Source organism: Oncorhynchus nerka, linkage group LG3 (genome assembly GCF_034236695.1).
Source record: "Oncorhynchus nerka isolate Pitt River linkage group LG3, Oner_Uvic_2.0, whole genome shotgun sequence".
Classification (NCBI taxonomy): Eukaryota; Metazoa; Chordata; class Actinopteri; order Salmoniformes; family Salmonidae; genus Oncorhynchus; species Oncorhynchus nerka.
In genome coordinates, this window is record NC_088398.1 from 8,686,394 (window position 1) to 8,713,408 (window position 27,015).

Consider the following 27,015-nt stretch of genomic DNA (forward strand, 5'->3'; position numbering starts at 1 on the left):
GGCCAGCTTTGGGTTGCTAAACTGATAGCAAGAAGCGGTAAGCCTTTCACTGACGGAGAGTTTGTTAAGAAATGTATGGATGCTGTCGCGGAGGAGGTGTGTCCCGAGAAGAAAGATGCATTTAATGCCGTAAGTCTGTCGGCGAGTACAATCACCAGACGCGTTGAAGAAATCGGGAGTAATGTATATGCCCAGCTGCAGCAGAAGACGAAAGAATTTGACTTTTTTCATTAGCACTGGATGAGAGCACGGACGTGCAAGACACAGCGCAACTGCTCATTTTTATTCCCAGCCTTCATATCAGTTTGAGTTGGCTGAGTTACAGAACTGTGATGTTCTGAAAGACGCATTCAAGCCCAACAGTCTCATTGACTTCTATGCCGCCCTCCCAAACGACACATATCCAAACCTCAAAAACACGCAATGAAAATGTCCACAGTTTTTGGCAGCACGTATATCTGCGAGAAAACCTTTTCTCGCATGAAACTGCTGAAAACCCAGATGAGATCAAGATTGACAGATGAACATTTGCATCAGTGCTTGAGACTGGCTGTAACTAGAATGGAACCTGATATTCAACTTCTCACCAGCCAGATGCAGGCCCACAGTTCACACTGATGAACATACATAGGTAAGCTCACTTTTCTGACTTGAATGAGTCATTCTGAGCATAAACAAATATAATCATAATAAAATCTACTGGGATAAAATCCATCTTTACAACCATACTGGTAGTGAAATGTATTGTGCTGTGTAGGTGCTGTATCACTTAGTTCAGTTTCTCAACCTGCTTCTTTTGTGGTTTTCACAGGAAGTTGATGAGAGAGAGCTGCAAACAGCGGTGTCTACAAGCCTACTGGAACCTACAAAAGGATTATAAGGAAGGAACACAAGAACTTTAAGAGACTGCTCATATGTGTCAGAGAGATTCTGCTCTGACAACTGAGCTGAACTTTTATCTGTTAAGATTGTGCATGGCACGACAGAAAGTTAATGTTCCATGGCTTTTTTTTCTATGAAGAACCCAGAGAGAGTTATTTAGTTATTATTTATTTCCTGTTTTTTCTGTGAAGAACTCAGAGAGGGTTATTTAGTTATTATTTATTTCATTAATAGTGTTATTATTTGTTTCCTGACTTTTTTTCTGTAAAGAACCTGGAAAGGGTTATTTGGTTATGTGTGGCTTTCTGGAAAACAATAAATTTTTTAAGCTCCCCTACGATCGTCACACTTTTTCTGTTACAAACTGACACCGGCCCCCCATCAGAGAAGGGAAAAGTTATGTGGCCCTCACAGGAAAAAGTTTGGGGACCCCTGATTTAGACACTCACACTCACACATACACACAACACACACACTTTCATCCAGCACATACAAACAACACACACACTCTCATCTAGCACATAAAACACACACACACACACTCTCATCTAGCAAACACAACACACACACTCCATCTAGCACACACAACACACACACACACACACACACACACTCTCATCTAGCACACACAACACACACACTCTCATATAGCACACACAACACACACACTCTCATCTAGCACACACAACACACACACTCTCATCTAGCACACACAACACACACACTCTCATCTAGCACACACAACACACACACTCTCATCTAGCAAACACAACACACACACTGTCATCCCGACAGTCAGAATCAGGACGGCATCCCATACAGTGAAAGGTCACAGTAGGGTCACTCTAAAGGTCACAGCAAGGTCACTCTATAGGTCACAGTAGGGTCACTCTCAATGTCAGTGGTCAGTAACTCACAGAAGACTTTGAGCTGTGTGATGGCCTCTCCAACCCCGGCAGGGCCAGCAGTGACCTGGCAGTAGAAGGGCAGCTGGTCCTCCACCGTCACGGGGGAGATGGTCAGAGAGAAGTCCCTTCCCATGGTCACTCTGTCGGACAGACGTGTCCCCTCATCACTCTTCCCCTCGCCGCCCGACACGGAGCGGAACGCAACACGCTTCCTGGTGCCACTCTCCTCCTTACGAGGGGAAGAGGAGAGAGGGGGATAGGAAGGAAACGAAAAGAGGGGAGGAAGAGAGAAGAGGGAGATTAGAAAGAGTGAAGAAAATAAATTAGATGAAAAGCAATCAGGGTGGAGAGAGGGGAAGAGGAGAGAGGGGAAGTGGAGAGAGGGGAAGAGGAGAGAGGGGAAGTGGAGAGAGGGGAAGAGGAGAGAGGGAAAGAGGAGAGAGGGGAAGTGGAGAGAGGGGAAGAGGAGAGAGGGGAAGAGGAGAGAGGGGGAGTGGAGAGAGGGAAGAGGAGAGAGGGAAGTGGAGAGAGGGGAAGAGGAGAGGGGAAGTGGAGAGAGGGGAAGAGGAGAGAGGGAAGAGGAGAGAGGGGAAGTGGAGAGAGGGGAAGAGGAGAGAGGGGAAGAGGAGAGAGGGGAAGTGGAGAGAGGGGAAGAGGAGAGAGGGGAAGTGGAGAGAGGGGAAGAGGAGAGAGGGGAAGGGGTAGATGGCCAGAGAGGAATTTATTTTTCACAAGTTCAATAAACAACACAGACACTTCACAATGATATGTACAGTGCATTCGGAAAGTATTCAGACCCATTGACTTTTTCCACATTTTTACATTACAGCCTTATTCTAAAATTGATTGAGTAGTTTTTCCCCTTATCAATCTACACACAATACCCCAAATGTATTAACAAAAAAAACTGAAATATCACATTTACAAGTATTCAGACCTTTTACTCAGTACTTTGTTGAAGCACCTTTGGCAGCGATTACATGTGAAGTTTTTCCCATTCTTCTCTGCAGATTCTCTCAAGCTAAGTCAGGTTGAATGGGGAGCCTTCCTGCACAGCTATTTTCAGCTCTCTCCAGAGATGTTTGATCGGGTTCATGTCCGGGCTCTGACTAGGCCACTCAAGGACATTCAGAGACTTGTCCCGAAGCCACTCCTGCATTGTGCTTAGGGTCACTGTGTGCTTAGGGTCATTGACCTGTTGGAAGTCGAACCTTCGCCAAAGAATTCAATCTTGGCTTCATCAGACCAGAGAATCTTGTTTCTCATGGTCTGAGAGTCCTTTAGCTCCCTTTTGGTAAACTCAAAGTGGAGTAGCAATTTTCATCAATTAACTTCCGTCTGGCCACTCTGCATGATTGGTGGAGTGCTGCAGAGATGGCTGTTCTTCTGGAAGATTCACTCATCTCCACAGAGAAACTCTGGAGCTATGTTAGCGTGACCATCGGGGTCTTAGTAACCTTCCTGACCAAGGTGCTTCTCCCCTGATTGCTCAGTTTGGCCGGGCGGCAAGCTCTAGGAAGAGTTTTGGTGGTTCCAAAATTCTTCCATTTAAGAATGATGGACGCCACTATGTTCTTGGGGACCTTCAATGCTGCAGAAATGTTTTGGTACCCTTCTCCAGATCTGTACCTCGACACAATCCTGTCTCGGATCTCTACGGACAATTCCTTCGACCTCATGGCTTGGTTTTTTGCTCTGACTTGCACTGTCAACTGGGGGACCATATATAGACAGGTGTTTGCCTTTCCAAATCATGTTCAATCAATTGAATTTAACACAGGTGGACTCCAATCAAGTTGTAGAAACATCTCAAGGATGATCAATGGAAACAGAATGCACCTGAGAACAATTTCGAGTCCCATAGCAAAGGGTCTGAATACTTAGGTAAATAACATATTTCTGTTTTATAGCAAATGTTTTTACAAAATTGAAAAAACTGTTTTCGCTTTGTCATTATGGGATATTGTGTGTAGATTGACAAGTGAAAAGCTTTTTCAGTGGTTCTGCTGAATACAGGGAGTAAAAAGATATTAGGCAAAGTGCACCAACTCCACATGAAAAAATACAACAAAAAATACTGTATAAATATTATAGTATTCACTGCAGTGTTTTTGTGGTATTTACTGTAGCATTCCCTATAGTGTTTTTGCGGACAAAAGTCTGTAGTAAATTCTGTAGTACACTGTCGTATTTACAGTTAACTAGAGTATAAATACTTTAGTTAAAGAAAACTGTAGTATATACACTATAGTAATTAATGTAGTGTTTTGCGGATTGTAGTATATACTGTAGTGTTTTCACGGACATTACTGTGGTGTTTACTATAGGGTTTTGTTTTATTATCTTTGACATACAGTGGTTCCTCCTTTAAAAGTTGCGAGCTTACACTGTGGGACTTAGAGGTACCCAGCGTCACAGCTTCATTGCTCCAGACCACCACAAGGGGGAGTTAGAGCACTCATTATGCATTTTGGTCCCAAGGTTTTTATATGACCAATCATATCGATTGGTTCCAATGACAAATTGGACGAGGGCCACCAGTTCGTGGTGACTTCAGCAAAGATGGCTGACAAAACATTATGGGGAAGCAAATGTATGCAGTTATAACATCATAATGAGTCAAGCAAAAATGTACAATTGAGAGGAATATGTTAGTTAATGTAGAGACAAATGATTGTGCATATTTTTTTGTCATAAAGTTAATTGATGAAAATGGCTATTTATCAAACTCATTCATTATAGCAAGGCAGGGAGCAGGTTTTGAACTCTCAACATTCTAGCCCGAAGTCCAGCATGCTATCGACTGTGTTCAAATGTATTAAGGGGGAAAAGTATTATTATTAGTTTTTCACAAGCTAGCAGGATGGGCTATTAGCAGAACAATAGACTATTCAACCTTTACTAAAGAATTGTATAATAGCCAAGCTAGGTTTGATCCTCCCCCCCCACACTTCCCAACTTGAGCTAGGTGTGAAAGCCCCCCCCCCCCCCCCTCCTCCCCAACTTGCAACAAATCATTTTCAGGACTATCTAGAAAAAGCAGGGGAGATGCGCAATAGGTTTCTAAGAAGAGGCTATTCTCCACAATGTGTGGATGAAGCTCTGAATTTGGCATTGGGGAAAACACGAGATGAACTGCTACAAAAAAGACCCACTAGAGCTCAAGAACAAAGCTCTGATGAAGGCCGTGAGGCAGATATGTAAGCTTATTAAAGATCAGTGATAGGATCAGAACAGTGTGCGGTTTCCTTCTTCCTTTTCCTCATCTCATCCTGCTGTTGCCATGCACCTGCAAAAAAGATAGCTCAGATGTGCGAGTGCCTTTTGAATTTCACTTGACAAACAACAAGAGGGCTCAATTTGAGTCTATTTCTTCAGAGCCTAGACCTATATAAAATAATGTAACTGGCTGACGTAGGCTCTGATGCTTAACAGCCTAATAGAAGTAGGATTTTTTTAATAGGCCCACTTACAATTGCAACAGGTCAAAAATGTATCATCCTACATACAATTGAAGTCGGAAGTTTACATACACTTAGGTTGGAGGCATTAAAACTAGTTTTTCAACCACTCCACAAATGTCTTGTTAACAAACTATAGTTTTGGCAGGTAGGTTAGGACATCTACATTATGAATGACACAGCTAATTTTTCCAACAATTGTTTACAGACAGATTATTTCACTTATAATTCACTGTATCACAATTCCAGTTTGTCAGAAGTTTACATTCACAAAGTTAACTGTGCCTTTAAACAGCTTGCAAAATTCCAGAAAATAATGTAATGGCTTTTGAAGATTCTGATAGGCTAATTGACATCATTTGAGTCAATTGGAGGTGTACCTGTGGATATATTTCAAGGCCTACCTTCAAACTCTGTGCCTCTTGCTTGACATAATGGGAAAATCAAAAGAAATCAGCCTCCCAAAAATGGTAGACCTCCACAAGTCTGGTTCATCCTTGGGAGAAATTTACAAACGCCTGAAGGTACCACATTCATCTGTACAAACAATAGTACTCAAGTGTAAACACCATGGGACCACGCAGCCGTTATACCGCTAAGGAAGGAGACGCGTTCTGTCTCCTAGAGATGAACGTACTTTGGTGCGAAAAGTGCAAATCAATCCCAGAACAACAGCAAAGGACCTTGTGATGATGCTGGAGTAAACAGGTACAAAAGTATCTATATCCACAGTAAAACAAGTCCTATATCGACATAACCTGAAAGGCCGCTCAGCAAGGAGGAAGCCACTGTCCAAAATCGCTATAGAAAAGCCAGACTACGGTTTGCAATTGCAGATGGGGACAAAGATCGTACTTTTTGGAGAAATGTCCTCTGGTCTGATGAAACAAAAATAGAACTGTTTGGCCATAATGACCATCGTTATGTTTGGAGGGAAAAGGGGGAGGCTTGCAAGCCGAAGAACACCATCCCAACCGTGAAGCACGGGGGTGGCAGCATCATGTTGTGGGGTGCTTTGCTGCAGGATGGCCTGGTGCACTTCACAAAATAGTTAGCATCATGATGAAGGAATATTATGTGGATATATTGAAGCAACATCTCAAGATATCAGTCAGGAAGTTAAAGCTTGGTCGCAAATGGGTCTTCCAAATGGACAATGACCCCAAGCATACTTCCAGTTGTGGCAAAAAGGACAACAAAGTCAAGGAATTGGAGTGGCCATCACAAGGCCCTGGCCTCAATCCCATAGAACAGTTGTGGGCAGAACTGAAAAAGTGTGTGCGAGCAAGGAGGCCTACAAACATGACTCAGTTACACCAGCTCTGTCAGGAGGAATTGGCCGAAATTCACCCAATTTATAGTGGGAAGCTTGTGGTAGGCTACCCGAAACATTTGACCCAAGTTAAACCATGTAAAGGCAATGCTACCAAATACTAATTGATTCTATGTAAACTTCTGACCCACTGGGAATGTGATGAAAGAAATAAAAGCTTAAATAAAATATTCTCTACTATTATTCTGACATTTCACATTCTTAAAATAAAGTGGTGATCCTAACTGACTATATAGCCTGGGAATTATTAATGTCAGGAATTGTGAAAAACTGAGTTTAAATGTATTTGTATTTAAATGTGTATGTAAACTTCAGACTTCAACTGTAAAACAATCATTTAAAGAAGAAAAGTCTGCATGTTTGAACTAAAACTAAAACAATGTAACTAAAAAGAAAGAGCACATTTGTAATTTACAAACTCTAAAAGTAATTGGAAAGGTAGTAGAGGTCGACCGATTATGATTTCTCAACGCCGATACAGATACCGATTGTTGGAGGACCCAAATTTTTTATATATTTATTTGTAATAATGACAATTACTGCAATACTGAATGAACACTTATTTTAACTTAATATAATACATCAATACAAATCAATTTAGCCTCAAATAAATAATGAAACATGTTCAATTTGGTTTAAATAATGCAAAAACAAAGTGTTGGAGAAGAAAGTAAAAGTGCAATATGTGCCATGTTAAAAAGCTAACATTTAAGTTCCTTGCTCAGAACATGAGAACATATGAAAGCTGGTGGTTCCTTTTAACATGAGACTTCAATATTCCAAGGTAAGAGGTTTTAGGTTGTAGTTAATATAGTATTTATAGGACTATTTCTCTCTATACCATTTGTATTCCATATACCTTTGACTATTGGATGTTCTTATAGGCACTTTAGTATTGCCAGTGTAACAGTATAGCTTCCGTCCCTCTCCTCGCTCCTCCCTGGGCTCGGACCAGGAACACATCACACTGACAGCGTCGTGAAGAAGGCCGAGCAGCGCCTCTTCAACCTCAGGAGGCTGAAGAAATTCGGCTTGTCACCAAAAGCACTCACAAACTTCTACAGATGCACAATCGAGAGCATCCTGGCGGGCTGTATCACCGCCTGGTACGGCAACTGCTCCGCCCTCAACCGTAAGGCTCTCCAGAGGGTAGTGAGGTCTGCACAACGCATCACCGGGGGCAAACTACCTGCCCTCCAGGACACCTACACCACCCGATGTTACAGGAAGGCCATAAAGATCATCAAGGACATCAACCACCCGAGCCACTGCCTGTTCACCCCGCTATCATCCAGAAGGCGAGGTCAGTACAGGTGCATCAAAGCTGGGACCGAGAGACTGAAAAACAGCTTCAGGCCATCAGACTGTTAAACAGCCACCACTAACATTGAGTGGCTGCTGCCAACACACTGTCATTGACACTGACCCAACTCCAGCCACTTTAATAATGGGAATTGATGGGAAATGTTGTAAATATATCACTAGCCACTTTAAACAATGCTACCTTATATAATGTTACTTACCCTACATTATTCATCTCATATGCATACGTATATACTGTACTCTACATCATCGACTGCATCCTTATGTAATACATGTATCACTAGCCACTTTAACTATGCCACTTTGTTTACTTTGTCTACATTCTCATCTCATATGTATATACTGTACTCGATACCATCTACTGTATGCTGCTCTGTACCATCACTCATTCATATATCCTTATGTACATATTCTTTATCCCCTTACACTGTGTATAAGACAGTAGTTTTGGAATTGTTAGTTAGATTACTTGTTGGTTATCACTGCATTGTCGGAACTAGAAGCACAAGCATTTCGCTACACTCGCATTAACACCTGCTAACCATGTGTATGTGACAAATAAAAATTTGATTGATTGATTTGATTTGACATCAACAACAGCCACCCTCGAAGCAGCGTTACCCATCGCTCCACAAAAGCTGTGGCCCTTGCAGGGCAAGGGGAACAACCACACCAAGTCTCAGAGCGAGTGATGTTTGAAACGCTATTAGCGCACACCCCGCTAACTAGCTAGCCATTTCACATCGGTTACACCAGCCTAATCTTGGGAGTTGATAGGCTTGAAGTCATAAACAGCACAATGCTTGAAGCACAGCAAAGAGCTGCTGGCAAAACACACGAAAGTGCTGTTTGAATGAATGCTTACGAGCCTGCTGGTGCCTACCATCGCTCAATCAGACTGCTCTATCAAATATTAAATCATAGACTTAATTATAACATAATAACACACAGAAATACGAGCGTTTGGTCATTAATATGGTAGAATCCGGAAACTATCATTTCTAAAACAAAACGTTTTTATTATCACATATACCCTGACTTGCGTGCAATGAACGCAAGAGAAGTGACACAATTTCACCTGGGTAATATTGCCTGCTAACCTGGATTTCTTTTAGCTAAATATGCAGGTTTAAAAATATATACTTGTGTATTGATTTTAAGAAAGGAATTGATGTTTATGGTTAGGTACACGTTGGAGCAACGACAGTCCTTTTTCCGCGAATGCGCACCGCATCGATTATATTTAACGCAGGACACAATAGATAAAACTAGTAATATCATCAACCATGTGTAGTTAACTAGTGATTATGATTGATTGAGTGATTGTTTTTTATAAGATAAGTTTAATGCTAGCTAGCAACTTACCTTGGCTTCTTACTGTATTCGCGTAACAGGCGGGCTCCTCGTGAGGCAGGTGGTTCGAGCGTTGGACCAGTTAACTGTAAGGTTGCAAGATCGAATCCCCCGAGCCATAACTAAATCAACATCTGCATTTTGAAAGAGTCCTATGTTAACTACAGTATGTATTGTAGACTGCGCAGATGTTGATTTAGTTATGGATCCATAACAAATTACTATGGGAATAAATATCACTGATTTACAGAAATATTGGAACAAAGTTTTCTAATGAAGGCAAACAATTTAGAATCCTCCAATCCTGTAGCCTACTCTCAACCATCATGTTGTACATCGCCATATTTTCCAATCCATCCTAACGGAAACCCTTAGGGTTTCGTTTTTAGTTGTACAAATGACCTCGACTAACCCGTACCCCCACACATTGACTCGGTACCGGTACCCTCTGTATATAGCCTCGTTATTGTTATGTCATTTTATTGTGTTGCTTTTTATTTTATTTTATTTGTTACTTTAGTTCTTTTAGTAAATACCGTATTTTCTTAACTCTATTTCTTGAACTGTATTGTTGGTTAAGGGCTTGTGAGTAAGCATTTCACGGTATTCGTTGTGTTGTATTCGGCGCATGTTGCAAATAACATTTGATTTGATTTGTGTAGTTAGTATTCTACAGTATACTACAGTTTACTACTGAATTCTATAGTAAGCACTGTAGTAGTATATAGTAAACTGTAGTATTTTTTAATGTGGGACGCCAGGAGAAAAGTAGTAGGAGACTTACAATGAACCACTCCACGATGTTGTTCGGGGAGGGAGGGATTTTGAAGGTGCAGGGCAGACTGGCTGACTCTCCCTTGATCACCCCCACCTTGGGAGTCACTGTCACTGTCACGATGGCCCAGCACACTGCAGAGAGAGAGAGGCAGAGTGACGGAGAGGGAGGGAGGGAGAGGGAGAGGGAGAGGGAGAGAGAGAGGGAGGGAGAGAGAGAGAGAGAGAGAGAGGGAGAAAGAAAGAGAGAGAGAGAGAGAGAGAGAGAGAGAGAGAGAGAGAGAGAGAGAGGGGGTGATGATTAGTTATTGAGGGACTTTCACATTATTATGTTGAGTTTAAATACACACGTTTTTATGTCAAATACCTATTATTCTACAAAAACGAGTCTAAAACAAAAAAGGAAAGCTCAAAGAACAGCATAAGATGAGAGAATGTTTGCTGATGGGAAAGGCAGGGGGGCCACCAAAGAGTGTAACGTTACATACACATGCCACACACTGTTCAACGCTACATACCAAAGATGTGTGTATGGCATGTTACGTAATAAACACACACACACGTACACACACACAAATACACACACACACACACACAGAGACCCGGGGAAGAAGGAGGGAGCGATTGATGAGAGGGAGGAAAAGGATGGATGGAGGGAGGTAAATAGATGGGTGTGGATTCCAGCTGTGGAGTTGAGTCCAGATTGTCTGTCCTTTAACTGAACCTACCAGCTCCTGTAATTAAATGAAGCCTACAGATGTGTGTGTATGGGTGTGTATGTGTCTGTGTTTGCATAAAGCCCTGAGAGCTTCTGATTGTTTCTAAAGAAAGGTAAAAAAGCTAAGACAGCTGAGTGGCGTCCAGGCAGGTCTTTATCAGTGCTGGAGCACACCTTTTCCTGTGATGCCCCAGACAGATAACACACACAGAGAAACAAACAGACAGACAACAGCAAGAGGCAGCAGTCTGTGACGAACCCCAAACACACCTTATACTCACTGAGAGACACAAAATCACACACTGAGAAAAACACTGTCTTTCTAAACATGGTACAGGGACAACACGTCATTCTGGGATTGTGCCATTATAGTATCTAGTATTGAAGAGGTACATCTTCAAGGACCACACAAGGCCTTATCGGGTGCATCTCCATGTATGAAAACCACTGTACTGTCGCGTATGAAATGAAGATGGGCCATTTTCATAGTAATGAACAAACAGCCTGACAGATAGTTTATTGAGGACTTCAGAGTAGAACACAATGGGTAGAATATAGAAGGACACTCTCAGTCAGAAAGAACAGAGTGGCCTTCCTGGCAGGCAGCTCAGTGGAGACTACATTCAACTGGGACATTTGGATACACACAGTGTCTTAGATATCAATGAGAGAAGGGAGAGAGAGAGAGAGAGAGAGAGAGAGAGAGAGAGAGAGAGAGAGAGAGAGAGAGAGAGAGGTAGATGGACAGAGAATGGTTTATGGGGGGATAGTGAACAGTGACAGTGAGAACAGTGGGGAGGTCTCTCCCTGCTACCATTCTCCACTCTGCTCCACAGCAGACAGTAACAGTGGGGAGATCTTTCACTGCTACCATTCTCCACTCTGCTCCACAGAAGGCAATAACAGTGGGGAGGTCTCTCCCTGCTACCATTCTCCACTCTGCTCCCCAGCAGACAGTAACAGTGGGGAGGTCTCTCCCTGCTACCATTCTCCACTCTGCTCCACAGCAGACAGTAACAGTGGGGAGGTCTCTCCCTGCTACCATTCTCCACTCTGCTCCACAGAAGGCAGTAACAGTGGGGAGGTCTCTCCCTGCTACCATTCTCCACTCTGCTCCACAGCAGGCAGTAACAGTGGGGAGGTCTCTCCCTGCTACCATTCTCCACTCTGCTCCACAGCAGGCAGTAACAGTGGGGAGGTCTCTCCCTGCTACCATTCTCCACTCTGCTCCACAGAAGGCAGTAACAGTGGGGAGGTCTCTCCCTGCTACCATTCTCCACTCTGCTCCACAGCAGGCAGTAACAGTGGGGAGGTCTCTCCCTGCTACCATTCTCCACTCTGCTCCACAGCAGGCAGTAACAGTGGGGAGATCTTTCACTGCTACCATTCTCCACTCTGCTCCACAGCAGGCAGTAACAGTGGGGAGGTCTCTCCCTGCTACCATTCTCCACTCTGCTCCACAGCAGGCAGTAACAGTGGGGAGGTCTCTCCCTGCTACCATTCTCCACTCTGCTCCACAGCAGGCAGTAACAGCAGGCAGTAACAGTGGGGAGGTCTCTCCCTGCTACCATTCTCCACTCTGCTCCACAGAAGGCAGTAACAGTGGGGAGGTCTCTCCCTGCTACCATTCTCCACTCTGCTCCACAGCAGGCAGTAACAGTGGGGAGGTCTCTCCCTGCTACCATTCTCCACTCTGCTCCACAGAAGGCAGTAACAGTGGGGAGGTCTCTCCCTGCTACCATTCTCCACTCTGCTCCACAGCAGGCAGTAACAGTGGGGATATCTTTCACTGCTACCATTCTCCACTCTGCTCCACAGCAGGCAGTAACAGTGGGGAGGTCTTTCACTGCTACCATTCTCCACTCTGCTCCACAGCAGGCAGTAACAGTGGGGAGGTCTTTCACTGCTACCATTCTCCACTCTGCTCCACAGCAGGCAGTAACAGTGGGGAGATCTTTCACTGCAACCATTCTCCACTATGCTCCACAGCAGGCAGTAACAGTGGGGAGGTCTCTCCCTGCTACCATTCTCCACTCTGCTCCACAGCAGACAGTAACAGCAGGAAGTAACAGTAGTCTGGGATATCAGGCTACAATAGAAGAGGCTACATTCATTTCCATTTGGGATTCATTCAGTGCCGTCTCTGTCTAATAAAAACCTCCATATACAATTAGGCCTTGGCATTCATATCTGTGTATGATGTTGTGGTCACTAGCTAAAGTGGCAAGTATCACTACAATTAATCTGCTACTAAATCTGATGACATGTATAATGTAGACTGTGTGCTAACAGGATCAGGCCTGTTCAGTATGGTACAGTTGACCCTACGCTGTAGTGTTCCATACACACTGACACACACCTTACATCAGTTGACCCTACGCTGTAGTGTTCCATACACACTGACACACACCTTACATCAGTTGACCCTACGCTGTAGTGTTCCATACACACTGACACACACCTTACATCAGTTGACCCTACGCTCAGTGTTCCACACACACTGACACACCTTACATCAGTTGACCCTACGCTGTAGTGTTCCACACACACTGACACACACCTTACATCAGTTGACCCTACGCTGTAGTGTTCCACACACACTGACACACACCTTACATCAGTTGACCCTACGCTGTAGTGTTTCCACACTTACACTGACACACACCTTACATCAGTTGACCCTACGCTGTAGTGTTCCACACACACTGACACACACCTTACATCAGTTGACCCTACGCTGTAGTGTTCCACACACACTGACACACACCTTACATCAGTTGACCCTACGCTGTAGTGTTCCACACACACTGACACACACCTTACATCAGTTGACCCTACGCTGTAGTGTTCCATACACACTGACACACACCTTACATCAGTTGACCCTACGCTGTAGTGTTCCATACACACTGACACACACCTTACATCAGTTGACCCTACGCTGTAGTGTTCCATACACACTGACACACACCTTACATCAGTTGACCCTACGCACACACTGACACACACCTTACATCAGTTGACCCTACGCTGTAGTGTTCCATACACACTGACAGCCTTACATCAGTTGACCCTACGCTGTAGTGTTCCACACACACTGACACACACCTTACATCAGTTGACCCTACGCTGTAGTGTTCCGCACACACTGACACACACCTTACATCAGTTGACCCTACGCTGTAGTGTTCCATACACACTGACAGCCTTACATCAGTTGACCCTACGCTGTAGTGTTCCATACACACTGACACACACCTTACATCAGTTGACCCTACGCTGTAGTGTTCCACACACACTAACACACACCTTACATCAGTTGACCCTACGCTGTAGTGTTCCATACACACTGACACACACCTTACATCAGTTGACCCTACGCTGTAGTGTTCCATACACACTGACACACACCTTACATCAGTTGACCCTACGCTGTAGTGTTCCATACACACTGACAGCCTTACATCAGTTGACCCTACGCTGTAGTGTTCCACACACTGACACACACCTTACATCAGTTGACCCTACGCTGTAGTGTTCCATACACACTGACACACACCTTACATCAGTTGACCCTACGCTGTAGTGTTCCACACACACTGACACACACCTTACATCAGTTGACCCTACGCTGTAGTGTTCCATACACACTGACAGCCTTACATCAGTTGACCCTACGCTGTAGTTCCATACACACTGTTCCATGACACACTGACACACACCTTACATCAGTTGACCCTACGCTGTAGTGTTCCATACACACTGACAGCCTTACATCAGTTGACCCTACGCTGTAGTGTTCCATACACACTGACACACCTTACATCAGTTGACCCTACGCTGTAGTGTTCCATACACAGTTGACACTGACAGCCTTACATCAGTTGACCCTACGCTGTAGTGTTCCATACACACTGACACACACCTTACATCAGTTGACCCTACGCTGTAGTGTTCCACACACACTGACACACACCTTACATCAGTTGACCCTACGCTGTAGTGTTCCATACACACTGACACACACCTTACATCAGTTGACCCTACGCTGTAGTGTTCCATACACACTGACACACACCTTACATCAGTTGACCCTACGCTGTAGTGTTCCATACACACTGACACACACCTTACATCAGTTGACCCTACGCTGTAGTGTTCCATACACACTGACACACACCTTACATCAGTTGACCCTACGCTGTAGTGTTCCATACACACTGACACACACCTTACATCAGTTGACCCTACGCTGTAGTGTTCCATACACACTGACACACCTTACATCAGTTGACCCTACGCTGTAGTGTTCCACACACACTGACACACACCTTACATCAGTTGACCCTACGCTGTAGTGTTCCATACACACTGACACACACCTTACATCAGTTGACCCTACGCTGTAGTGTTCCATACACACTGACACACACCTTACATCAGTTGACCCTACGCTGTAGTGTTCCACACCTTACACAGTTGACCCTACGCTGTAGTGTTCCATACACACTGACACACACCTTACATCAGTTGACCCTACGCTGTAGTGTTCCATACACACTGACACACCTTACATCAGTTGACCCTACGCTGTAGTGTTCCATACACACTGACACACACCTTACATCAGTTGACCCTACGCTGTAGTGTTCCCACACACTGACACACACCTTACATCAGTTGACCCTACGCTGTAGTGTTCCATACACACTGACACACACCTTACATCAGTTGACCCTACGCTGTAGTGTTCCATACACACTGACACACACCTTACATCAGTTGACCCTACGCTGTAGTGTTCCATACACACTGACACACACCTTACATCAGTTGACCCTACGCTGTAGTGTTCCATACACACTGACACACACCTTACATCAGTTGACCCTACGCTGTAGTGTTCCATACACACTGACACACACCTTACATCAGTTGACCCTACGCTGTAGTGTTCCACACACACTGACACACACCTTACATCAGTTGACCCTACGCTGTAGTGTTCCATACACACTGACACACACCTTACATCAGTTGACCCTACGCTGTAGTGTTCCATACACACTGACACACACCTTACATCAGTTGACCCTACGCTGTAGTGTTCCATACACACTGACAGCCTTACATCAGTTGACCCTACGCTGTAGTGTTCCATACACACTGACACACACCTTACATCAGTTGACCCTACGCTGTAGTGTTCCATACACACTGACAGCCTTACATCAGTTGACCCTACGCTGTAGTGTTCCATACACACTGACACACACCACATCAGTTGACCCTACGCAGTGTTCACACTGACACACACCTTACATCAGTTGACCCTACGCTGTAGTGTTCCATACACACTGACACACACCTTACATCAGTTGACCCTACGCTGTAGTGTTCCATACACACTGACACACACCTTACATCAGTTGACCCTACGCTGTAGTGTTCCACACACTGACACACACCTTACATCAGTTGACCCTACGCTGTAGTGTTCCGCACACACTGACACACACCTTACATCAGTTGACCCTACGCTGTAGTGTTCCATACACACTGACAGCCTTACATCAGTTGACCCTACGCTGTAGTGTTCCATACACACTGACACACACCTTACATCAGTTGACCCTACGCTGTAGTGTTCCATACACACTGACACACACCTTACATCAGTTGACCCTACGCTGTAGTGTTCCATACACACTGACACACACCTTACATCAGTTGACCCTACGCTGTAGTGTTCCATACACACTGACACACACCTTACATCAGTTGACCCTACGCTGTAGTGTTCCATACACACTGACACACACCTTACATCAGTTGACCCTACGCTGTAGTGTTCCATACACACTGACACACACCTTACATCAGTTGACCCTACGCTGTAGTGTTCCATACACACTGACACACACCTTACATCAGTTGACCCTACGCTGTAGTGTTCCATACACACTGACACACACCTTACATCAGTTGACCCTACGCTGTAGTGTTCCACACACACTGACACACACCTTACATCAGTTGACCCTACGCTGTAGTGTTCCACACACACTGACACACACCTTACATCAGTTGACCCTACGCTGTAGTGTTCCATACACACTGACACACACCTTACATCAGTTGACCCTACGCTGTAGTGTTCCATACACACTGACACACACCTTACATCAGTTGACCCTACGCTGTAGTGTTCCATACACACTGACACACACCTTACATCAGTTGACGCTGTAGTGTTCCATACACACTGACAGCCTTACATCAGTTGACCCTACGCTGTAGTGTTCCACACACACTGACACACACCTTACATCAGTTGACCCTACGCTGTAGTGTTCCATACACACTGACAGCCTTACATCAGTTGACCCTACGCTGTAGTGTTCCACACACACTGACACACACCTTACATCAGTTGACCCTACGCTGTAGTGTTCCATACACACTGACACACACCTTACATCAGTTGACCCTACGCTGTAGTGTTCCATACACACTGACACACACCTTACATCAGTTGACCCTACGCTGTAGTGTTCCATACACACTGACACACACCTTACATCAGTTGACCCTACGCTGTAGTGTTCCATACACACTGACACACACCTTACATCAGTTGACCCTACGCTGTAGTGTTCCATACACACTGACACACACCTTACATCAGTTGACCCTACGCTGTAGTGTTCCATACACACTGACACACCTTACATCAGTTGACCCTACGCTGTAGTGTTCCACACACACTGACACACACCTTACATCAGTTGACCCTACGCTGTAGTGTTCCATACACACTGACACACACCTTACATCAGTTGACCCTACGCAGTGTTCCACACACACTGACACACACCTTACATCAGTTGACCCTACGCTGTAGTGTTCCATACACACTGACACACACCTTACATCAGTTGACCCTACGCTGTAGTGTTCCATACACACTGACACACACCTTACATCAGTTGACCCTACGCTGTAGTGTTCCATACACACTGACACACACCTTACATCAGTTGACCCTACGCTGTAGTGTTCCATACACACTGACACACACCTTACATCAGTTGACCCTACGCTGTAGTGTTCCACACACACTGACACACACCTTACATCAGTTGACCCTACGCTGTAGTGTTCCACACACACTGACACACACCTTACATCAGTTGACCCTACGCTGTAGTGTTCCACACACACTGACACACACCTTACATCAGTTGACCCTACGCTGTAGTGTTCCATACACACTGACACACACCTTACATCAGTTGACCCTACGCTGTAGTGTTCCACACACACTGACACACACCTTACATCAGTTGACCCTACGCTGTAGTGTTCCATACACACTGACAGCCTTACATCAGTTGACCCTACGCTGTAGTGTTCCACACACACTGACACACACCTTACATCAGTTGACCCTACGCTGTAGTGTTCCATACACACTGACACACATCCTTGACCCATCAGTGTTTGACACACCTTACATCAGTTGACCCTACGCTGTAGTGTTCCATACACACTGACACACACCTTACATCAGTTGACCCTACGCTGTAGTGTTCCACACACACTGACACACACCTTACATCAGTTGACCCTACGCTGTAGTGTTCCATACACACTGACACACAGCCTTGTTGACCCTACGCTGTAGTGTTCCATACACACTGACACACACCTTACATCAGTTGACCCTACGCTGTAGTGTTCCACACACACTGACACACACCTTACATCAGTTGACCCTACGCTGTAGTGTTCCATACACACTGACAGCCTTACATCAGTTGACCCACTGTAGTGTTCCATACACACTGACACACACCTTACATCAGTTGACCCTACGCTGTAGTGTTCCATACACACTGACAGCCTTACATCAGTTGACCCTACGCTGTAGTGTTCCACACACACTGACACACACCTTACATCAGTTGACCCTACGCTGTAGTGTTCCATACACACTGACAGCCTTACATCAGTTGACCCTACGCTGTAGTGTTCCACACACACTGACACACACCTTACATCAGTTGACCCTACGCTGTAGTGTTCCACACACACTGACACACACCTTACATCAGTTGACCCTACGCTGTAGTGTTCCATACACACTGACACACACCTTACATCAGTTGACCCTACGCTGTAGTGTTCCATACACACTGACACACCTTACATCAGTTGACCCTACGCTGTAGTGTTCCACACACACTGACACACACCTTACATCAGTTGACCCTACGCTGTAGTGTTCCATACACACTGACACACACCTTACATCAGTTGACCCTACGCTGTAGTGTTCCATACACACTGACACACACCTTACATCAGTTGACCCTACGCTGTAGTGTTCCATACACACTGACACACACCTTACATCAGTTGACCCTACGCTGTAGTGTTCCATACACACTGACACACACCTTACATCAGTTGACCCTACGCTGTAGTGTTCCACACACACTGACACACACCTTACATCAGTTGACCCTACGCTGTAGTGTTCCATACACACTGACACACACCTTACATCAGTTGACCCTACGCTGTAGTGTTCCACACACACTGACACACACCTTACATCAGTTGACCCTACGCTGTAGTGTTCCATACACACTGACACACACCTTACATCAGTTGACCCTACGCTGTAGTGTTCCATACACACTGACACACACCTTACATCAGTTGATACGCAGTGTTCCCACACACTGACACACACCTTACATCAGTTGACCCTACGCTGTAGTGTTCCATACACACTGACACACACCTTACATCAGTTGACCCTACGCTGTAGTGTTCCACACACACTGACACACACCTTACATCAGTTGACCCTACGCTGTAGTGTTCCATACACACTGACAGCCTTACATCAGTTGACCCTACGCTGTAGTGTTCCCACACACTGACACACACCTTACATCAGTTGACCCTACGCTGTAGTGTTCCATACACACTGACACACACCTTACATCAGTTGACCCTACGCTGTAGTGTTCCACACACACTGACACACACCTTACATCAGTTGACCCTACGCTGTAGTGTTCCATACACACTGACACACACCTTACATCAGTTGACCCTACGCTGTAGTGTTCCATACACACTGACACACACCTTACATCAGTTGACCCTACGCTGTAGTGTTCCATACACACTGACACACCTTACATCAGTTGACCCTACGCTGTAGTGTTCCATACACACTGACAGCCTTACATCAGTTGACCCTACGCTGTAGTGTTCCATACACACTGACACACACCTTACATCAGTTGACCCTACGCTGTAGTGTTCCATACACACTGACAGCCTTACATCAGTTGACCCTACGCTGTAGTGTTCCATACACACTGACACACACCTTACATCAGTTGACCCTACGCTGTAGTGTTCCATACACACTGACACACACCTTACATCAGTTGACCCTACGCTGTAGTGTTCCACACACACTGACACACACCTTACATCAGTTGACCCTACGCTGTAGTGTTCCACACACACTGACACACACCTTACATCAGTTGACCCTACGCTGTAGTGTTCCATACACACTGACACACACCTTACATCAGTTGACCCTACGCTGTAGTGTTCCATACACACTGACACACACCTTACATCAGTTGACCCTACGCTGTAGTGTTCCATACACACTGACACACACCTTACATCAGTTGACCCTACGCTGTAGTGTTCCATACACACTGACAGCCTTACATCAGTTGACCCTACGCTGTAGTGTTCCATACACACTGACACACACCTTACATCAGTTGACCCACGCTGTAGTGTTCCATACACACTGACACACACCTTACATCAGTTGACCCTACGCTGTAGTGTTCCATACACACTGACACACACCTTACATCAGTTGACCCTACGCTGTAGTGTTCCATACACACTGACACACACCTTACATCAGTTGACCCTACGCTGTAGTGTTCCATACACACTGACACACACCTTACATCAGTTGACCCTACGCTGTAGTGTTCCATACACACTGACACACTTACATCAGTTGACCCTACGCTGTAGTGTTCCATACACACTGACACACACCTTACATCAGTTGACCCTACGCTGTAGTGTTCCATACACACTGACACACACCTTACATCAGTTGACCCTACGCTGTAGTGTTCCACACACACTGACACACACCTTACATCAGTTGACCCTACGCTGTAGTGTTCCATACACACTGACACACACCTTACATCAGTTGACCCTACGCTGTAGTGTTCCATACACACTGACACACACCTTACATCAGTTGACCCTACGCTGTAGTGTTCCATACACACTGACACACACCTTACATCAGTTGACCCTACGCTGTAGTGTTCCATACACACTGACACACCTTACATCAGTTGACCCTACGCTGTAGTGTTCCATACACACTGACACACCTTACATCAGTTGACCCTACGCTGTAGTGTTCCATACACACTGACACACACCTTACATCAGTTGACCCTACGCTGTAGTGTTCCATACACACTGACACACACCTTACATCAGTTGACCCTACGCTGTAGTGTTCCATACACACTGACACACACCTTACATCAGTTGACCCTACGCTGTAGTGTTCCATACACACTGACACACACCTTACATCAGTTGACCCTACGCTGTAGTGTTCCATACACACTGACACACACCTTACATCAGTTGACCCTACGCTGTAGTGTTCCATACACACTGACACACCTTACATCAGTTGACCCTACGCTGTAGTGTTCCATACACACTGACACACACCTTACATCAGTTGACCCTACGCTGTAGTGTTCCATACACACTGACACACACCTTACATCAGTTGACCCTACGCTAGTGTTCCATACACACTGACACACACCTTACATCAGTTGACCCTACGCTGTAGTGTTCCATACACACTGACACACACCTTACATCAGTTGACCCTACGCTGTAGTGTTCCATACACACTGACACACACCTTACATCAGTTGACCCTACGCTGTAGTGTTCCATACACACTGACACACACCTTACATCAGTTGACCCTACGCTGTAGTGTTCCCACACACTGACACACACCTTACATCAGTTGACCCTACGCTGTAGTGTTCCATACACACTGACACACACCTTACATCAGTTGACCCTACGCTGTAGTGTTCCACACACACTGACACACACCTTACATCAGTTGACCCTACGCTGTAGTGTTCCATACACACTGACACACACCTTACATCAGTTGACCCTACGCTGTAGTGTTCCATACACACTGACACACCTTACATCAGTTGACCCTACGCTGTAGTGTTCCATACACACTGACACACACCTTACATCAGTTGACCCTACGCTGTAGTGTTCCACACACACTGACACACACCTTACATCAGTTGACCCTACGCTGTAGTGTTCCATACACACTGACAGCCTTACATCAGTTGACCCTACGCTGTAGTGTTCCACACACACTGACACACACCTTACATCAGTTGACCCTACGCTGTAGTGTTCCATACACACTGACACACACCTTACATCAGTTGACCCTACGCTGTAGTGTTCCATACACACTGACACACACCTTACATCAGTTGACCCTACGCTGTAGTGTTCCATACACACTGACACACACCTTACATCAGTTGACCCTACGCTGTAGTGTTCCATACACACTGACACACACCTTACATCAGTTGACCCTACGCTGTAGTGTTCCATACACACTGACACACACCTTACATCAGTTGACCCTACGCTGTAGTGTTCCACACACACTGACACACACCTTACATCAGTTGACCCTACGCTGTAGTGTTCCATACACACTGACACACACCTTACATCAGTTGACCCTACGCTGTAGTGTTCCACACACACTGACACACACCTTACATCAGTTGACCCTACGCTGTAGTGTTCCACACACACTGACACACACCTTACATCAGTTGACCCTACGCTGTAGTGTTCCATACACACTGACACACACCTTACATCAGTTGACCCTACGCTGTAGTGTTCCATACACACTGACACACACCTTACATCAGTTGACCCTACGCTGTAGTGTTCCATACACACTGACACACACCTTACATCAGTTGACCCTACGCTGTAGTGTTCCATACACACTGACAGCCTTACATCAGTTGACCCTACGCTGTAGTGTTCCACACACACTGACACACACCTTACATCAGTTGACCCTACGCTGTAGTGTTCCATACACACTGACAGCCTTACATCAGTTGACCCTACGCTGTAGTGTTCCACACACACTGACACACACCTTACATCAGTTGACCCTACGCTGTAGTGTTCCATACACACTGACACACACCTTACATCAGTTGACCCTACGCTGTAGTGTTCCATACACACTGACACACACCTTACATCAGTTGACCCTACGCTGTAGTGTTCCATACACACTGACACACACCTTACATCAGTTGACCCTACGCTGTAGTGTTCCATACACACTGACACACACCTTACATCAGTTGACCCTACGCTGTAGTGTTCCATACACACTGACACACACCTTACATCAGTTGACCCTACGCTGTAGTGTTCCATACACACTGACACACACCTTACATCAGTTGACCCTACGCTGTAGTGTTCCACACACTGACACACACCTTACATCAGTTGACCCTACGCTGTAGTGTTCCATACACACTGACACACACCTTACATCAGTTGACCCTACGCTGTAGTGTTCCCACACACTGACACACACCTTACATCAGTTGACCCTACGCTGTAGTGTTCCATACACACTGACACACACCTTACATCAGTTGACCCTACGCTGTAGTGTTCCATACACACTGACACACACCTTACATCAGTTGACCCTACGCTGTAGTGTTCCATACACACTGACACACACCTTACATCAGTTGACCCTACGCTGTAGTGTTCCATACACACTGACACACCTTACATCAGTTGACCCTACGCTGTAGTGTTCCACACACACTGACACACACCTTACATCAGTTGACCCTACGCTGTAGTGTTCCATACACACTGACACACACCTTACATCAGTTGACCCTACGCTGTAGTGTTCCACACACACTGACACACCTTACATCAGTTGACCCTACGCTGTAGTGTTCCATACACACTGACAGTCAGTTTACGCTGTAGTGTTCCACACACACTGACACACACCTTACATCAGTTGACCCTACGCTGTAGTGTTCCATACACACTGACACACCTTACATCAGTTGACCCTACGCTGTAGTGTTCCATACACACTGACACACACCTTACATCAGTTGACCCTACGCTGTAGTGTTCCATACACACTGACACACACCTTACATCAGTTGACCCTACGCTGTAGTGTTCCATACACACTGACACACACCTTACATCAGTTGACCCTACGCTGTAGTGTTCCATACACACTGACACACACCTTACATCAGTTGACCCTACGCTGTAGTGTTCCATACACACTGACACACACCTTACATCAGTTGACCCTACGCTGTAGTGTTCCACACACTGACACACACCTTACATCAGTTGACCCTACGCTGTAGTGTTCCATACACACTGACACACACCTTACATCAGTTGACCCTACGCTGTAGTGTTCCACACACACTGACACACACCTTACATCAGTTGACCCTACGCTGTAGTGTTCCATACACACTGACACACACCTTACATCAGTTGACCCTACGCTGTAGTGTTCCACACACACTGACACACACCTTACATCAGTTGACCCTACGCTGTAGTGTTCCACACACACTGACACACACCTTACATCAGTTGACCCTACGCTGTAGTGTTCCACACACACTGACACACACCTTACATCAGTTGACCCTACGCTGTAGTGTTCCATACACACTGACACACACCTTACATCAGTTGACCCTACGCTGTAGTGTTCCATACACACTGACACACACCTTACATCAGTTGACCCTACGCTGTAGTGTTCCACACACTGACACACACCTTACATCAGTTGACCCTACGCTGTAGTGTTCCACACACACTGACACACACCTTACATCAGTTGACCCTACGCTGTAGTGTTCCATACACACTGACACACACCTTACATCAGTTGACCCTACGCTGTAGTGTTCCATACACACTGACACACACCTTACATCAGTTGACCCTACGCTGTAGTGTTCCATACACACTGACACACACCTTACATCAGTTGACCCTACGCTGTAGTGTTCCATACACACTGACACACACCTTACATCAGTTGACCCTACGCTGTAGTGTTCCACACACACTGACACACACCTTACATCAGTTGACCCTACGCTGTAGTGTTCCATACACACTGACACACACCTTACATCAGTTGACCCTACGCTGTAGTGTTCCATACACACTGACACACACCTTACATCAGTTGACCCTACGCTGTAGTGTTCCATACACACTGACACACACCTTACATCAGTTGACCCTACGCTGTAGTGTTCCATACACACTGACACACACCTTACATCAGTTGACCCTACGCTGTAGTGTTCCACACACACTGACACACACCTTACATCAGTTGACCCTACGCTGTAGTGTTCCATACACACTGACACACACCTTACATCAGTTGACCCTACGCTGTAGTGTGTTCCATCACACTGACACACACTGACACACACCTTACATCAGTTGACCCTACGCTGTAGTGTTCCATACACACTGACACACACCTTACATCAGTTGACCCTACGCTGTAGTGTTCCATACACACTGACACACACCTTACATCAGTTGACCCTACGCTGTAGTGTTCCATACACACTGACACACACCTTACATCAGTTGACCCTACGCTGTAGTGTTCCACACACACTGACACACACCTTACATCAGTTGACCCTACGCTGTAGTGTTCCATACACACTGACACACACCTTACATCAGTTGACCCTACGCTGTAGTGTTCCATACACACTGACACACACCTTACATCAGTTGACCCTACGCTGTAGTGTTCCATACACACTGACACACACCTTACATCAGTTGACCCTACGCTGTAGTGTTCCACACACACTGACACACACCTTACATCAGTTGACCCTACGCTAGTGTTCCATACACACTGCCTTACATCAGTTGACCCTACGCTGTAGTGTTCCACACACTGACACACACCTTACATCAGTTGACCCTACGCTGTAGTGTTCCCACACACTGACACACACCTTACATCAGTTGACCCTACGCTGTAGTGTTCCATACACACTGACAGCCTTACATCAGTTGACCCTACGCTGTAGTGTTCCACACACACTGACACACACCTTACATCAGTTGACCCTACGCTGTAGTGTTCCATACACACTGACACACACCTTACATCAGTTGACCCTACGCTGTAGTGTTCCATACACACTGACACACACCTTACATCAGTTGACCCTACGCTGTAGTGTTCCATACACACTGACACACACCTTACATCAGTTGACCCTACGCTGTAGTGTTCCATACACACTGACACACACCTTACATCAGTTGACCCTACGCTGTAGTGTTCCATACACACTGACACACACCTTACATCAGTTGACCCTACGCTGTAGTGTTCCACACACACTGACACACACCTTACATCAGTTGACCCTACGCTGTAGTGTTCCACACACACTGACACACACCTTACATCAGTTGACCCTACGCTGTAGTGTTCCACACACACTGACACACACCTTACATCAGTTGACCCTACGCTGTAGTGTTCCACACACACTGACACACACCTTACATCAGTTGACCCTACGCTGTAGTGTTCCATACACACTGACACACACCTTACATCAGTTGACCCTACGCTGTAGTGTTCCCACACACTGACACACACCTTACATCAGTTGACCCTACGCTGTAGTGTTCCATACACACTGACACACACCTTACATCAGTTGACCCTACGCTGTAGTGTTCCACACACACTGACACACACCTTACATCAGTTGACCCTACGCTGTAGTGTTCCATACACACTGACACACCTTACATCAGTTGACCCTACGCTGTAGTGTTCCACACACACTGACACACACCTTACATCAGTTGACCCTACGCTGTAGTGTTCCATACACACTGACACACACCTTACATCAGTTGACCCTACGCTGTAGTGTTCCATACACACTGACACACACCTTACATCAGTTGACCCTACGCTGTAGT

General features: G+C 45.6%; 1 protein-coding gene across 2 annotated transcripts in view; it reads right to left on the reverse strand.

The window, feature by feature from the left end:
• The window catches only part of LOC115101946 (basal cell adhesion molecule-like), a 206,667-nt gene that overhangs the window by 30,036 nt on the left and 149,616 nt on the right, over positions 1 to 27,015 (reverse strand). For both annotated transcript variants that reach the window (XM_065008009.1, XM_065008007.1), the window contains 2 exons: positions 10,045 to 10,169; positions 1,800 to 2,019 (listed from right to left, as the gene is read on the reverse strand). In XM_065008009.1, the coding sequence (XP_064864081.1) occupies positions 1,800 to 2,019; positions 10,045 to 10,169 (345 nt within the window). The remainder of the gene's footprint in view (positions 1 to 1,799; positions 2,020 to 10,044; positions 10,170 to 27,015) is intronic.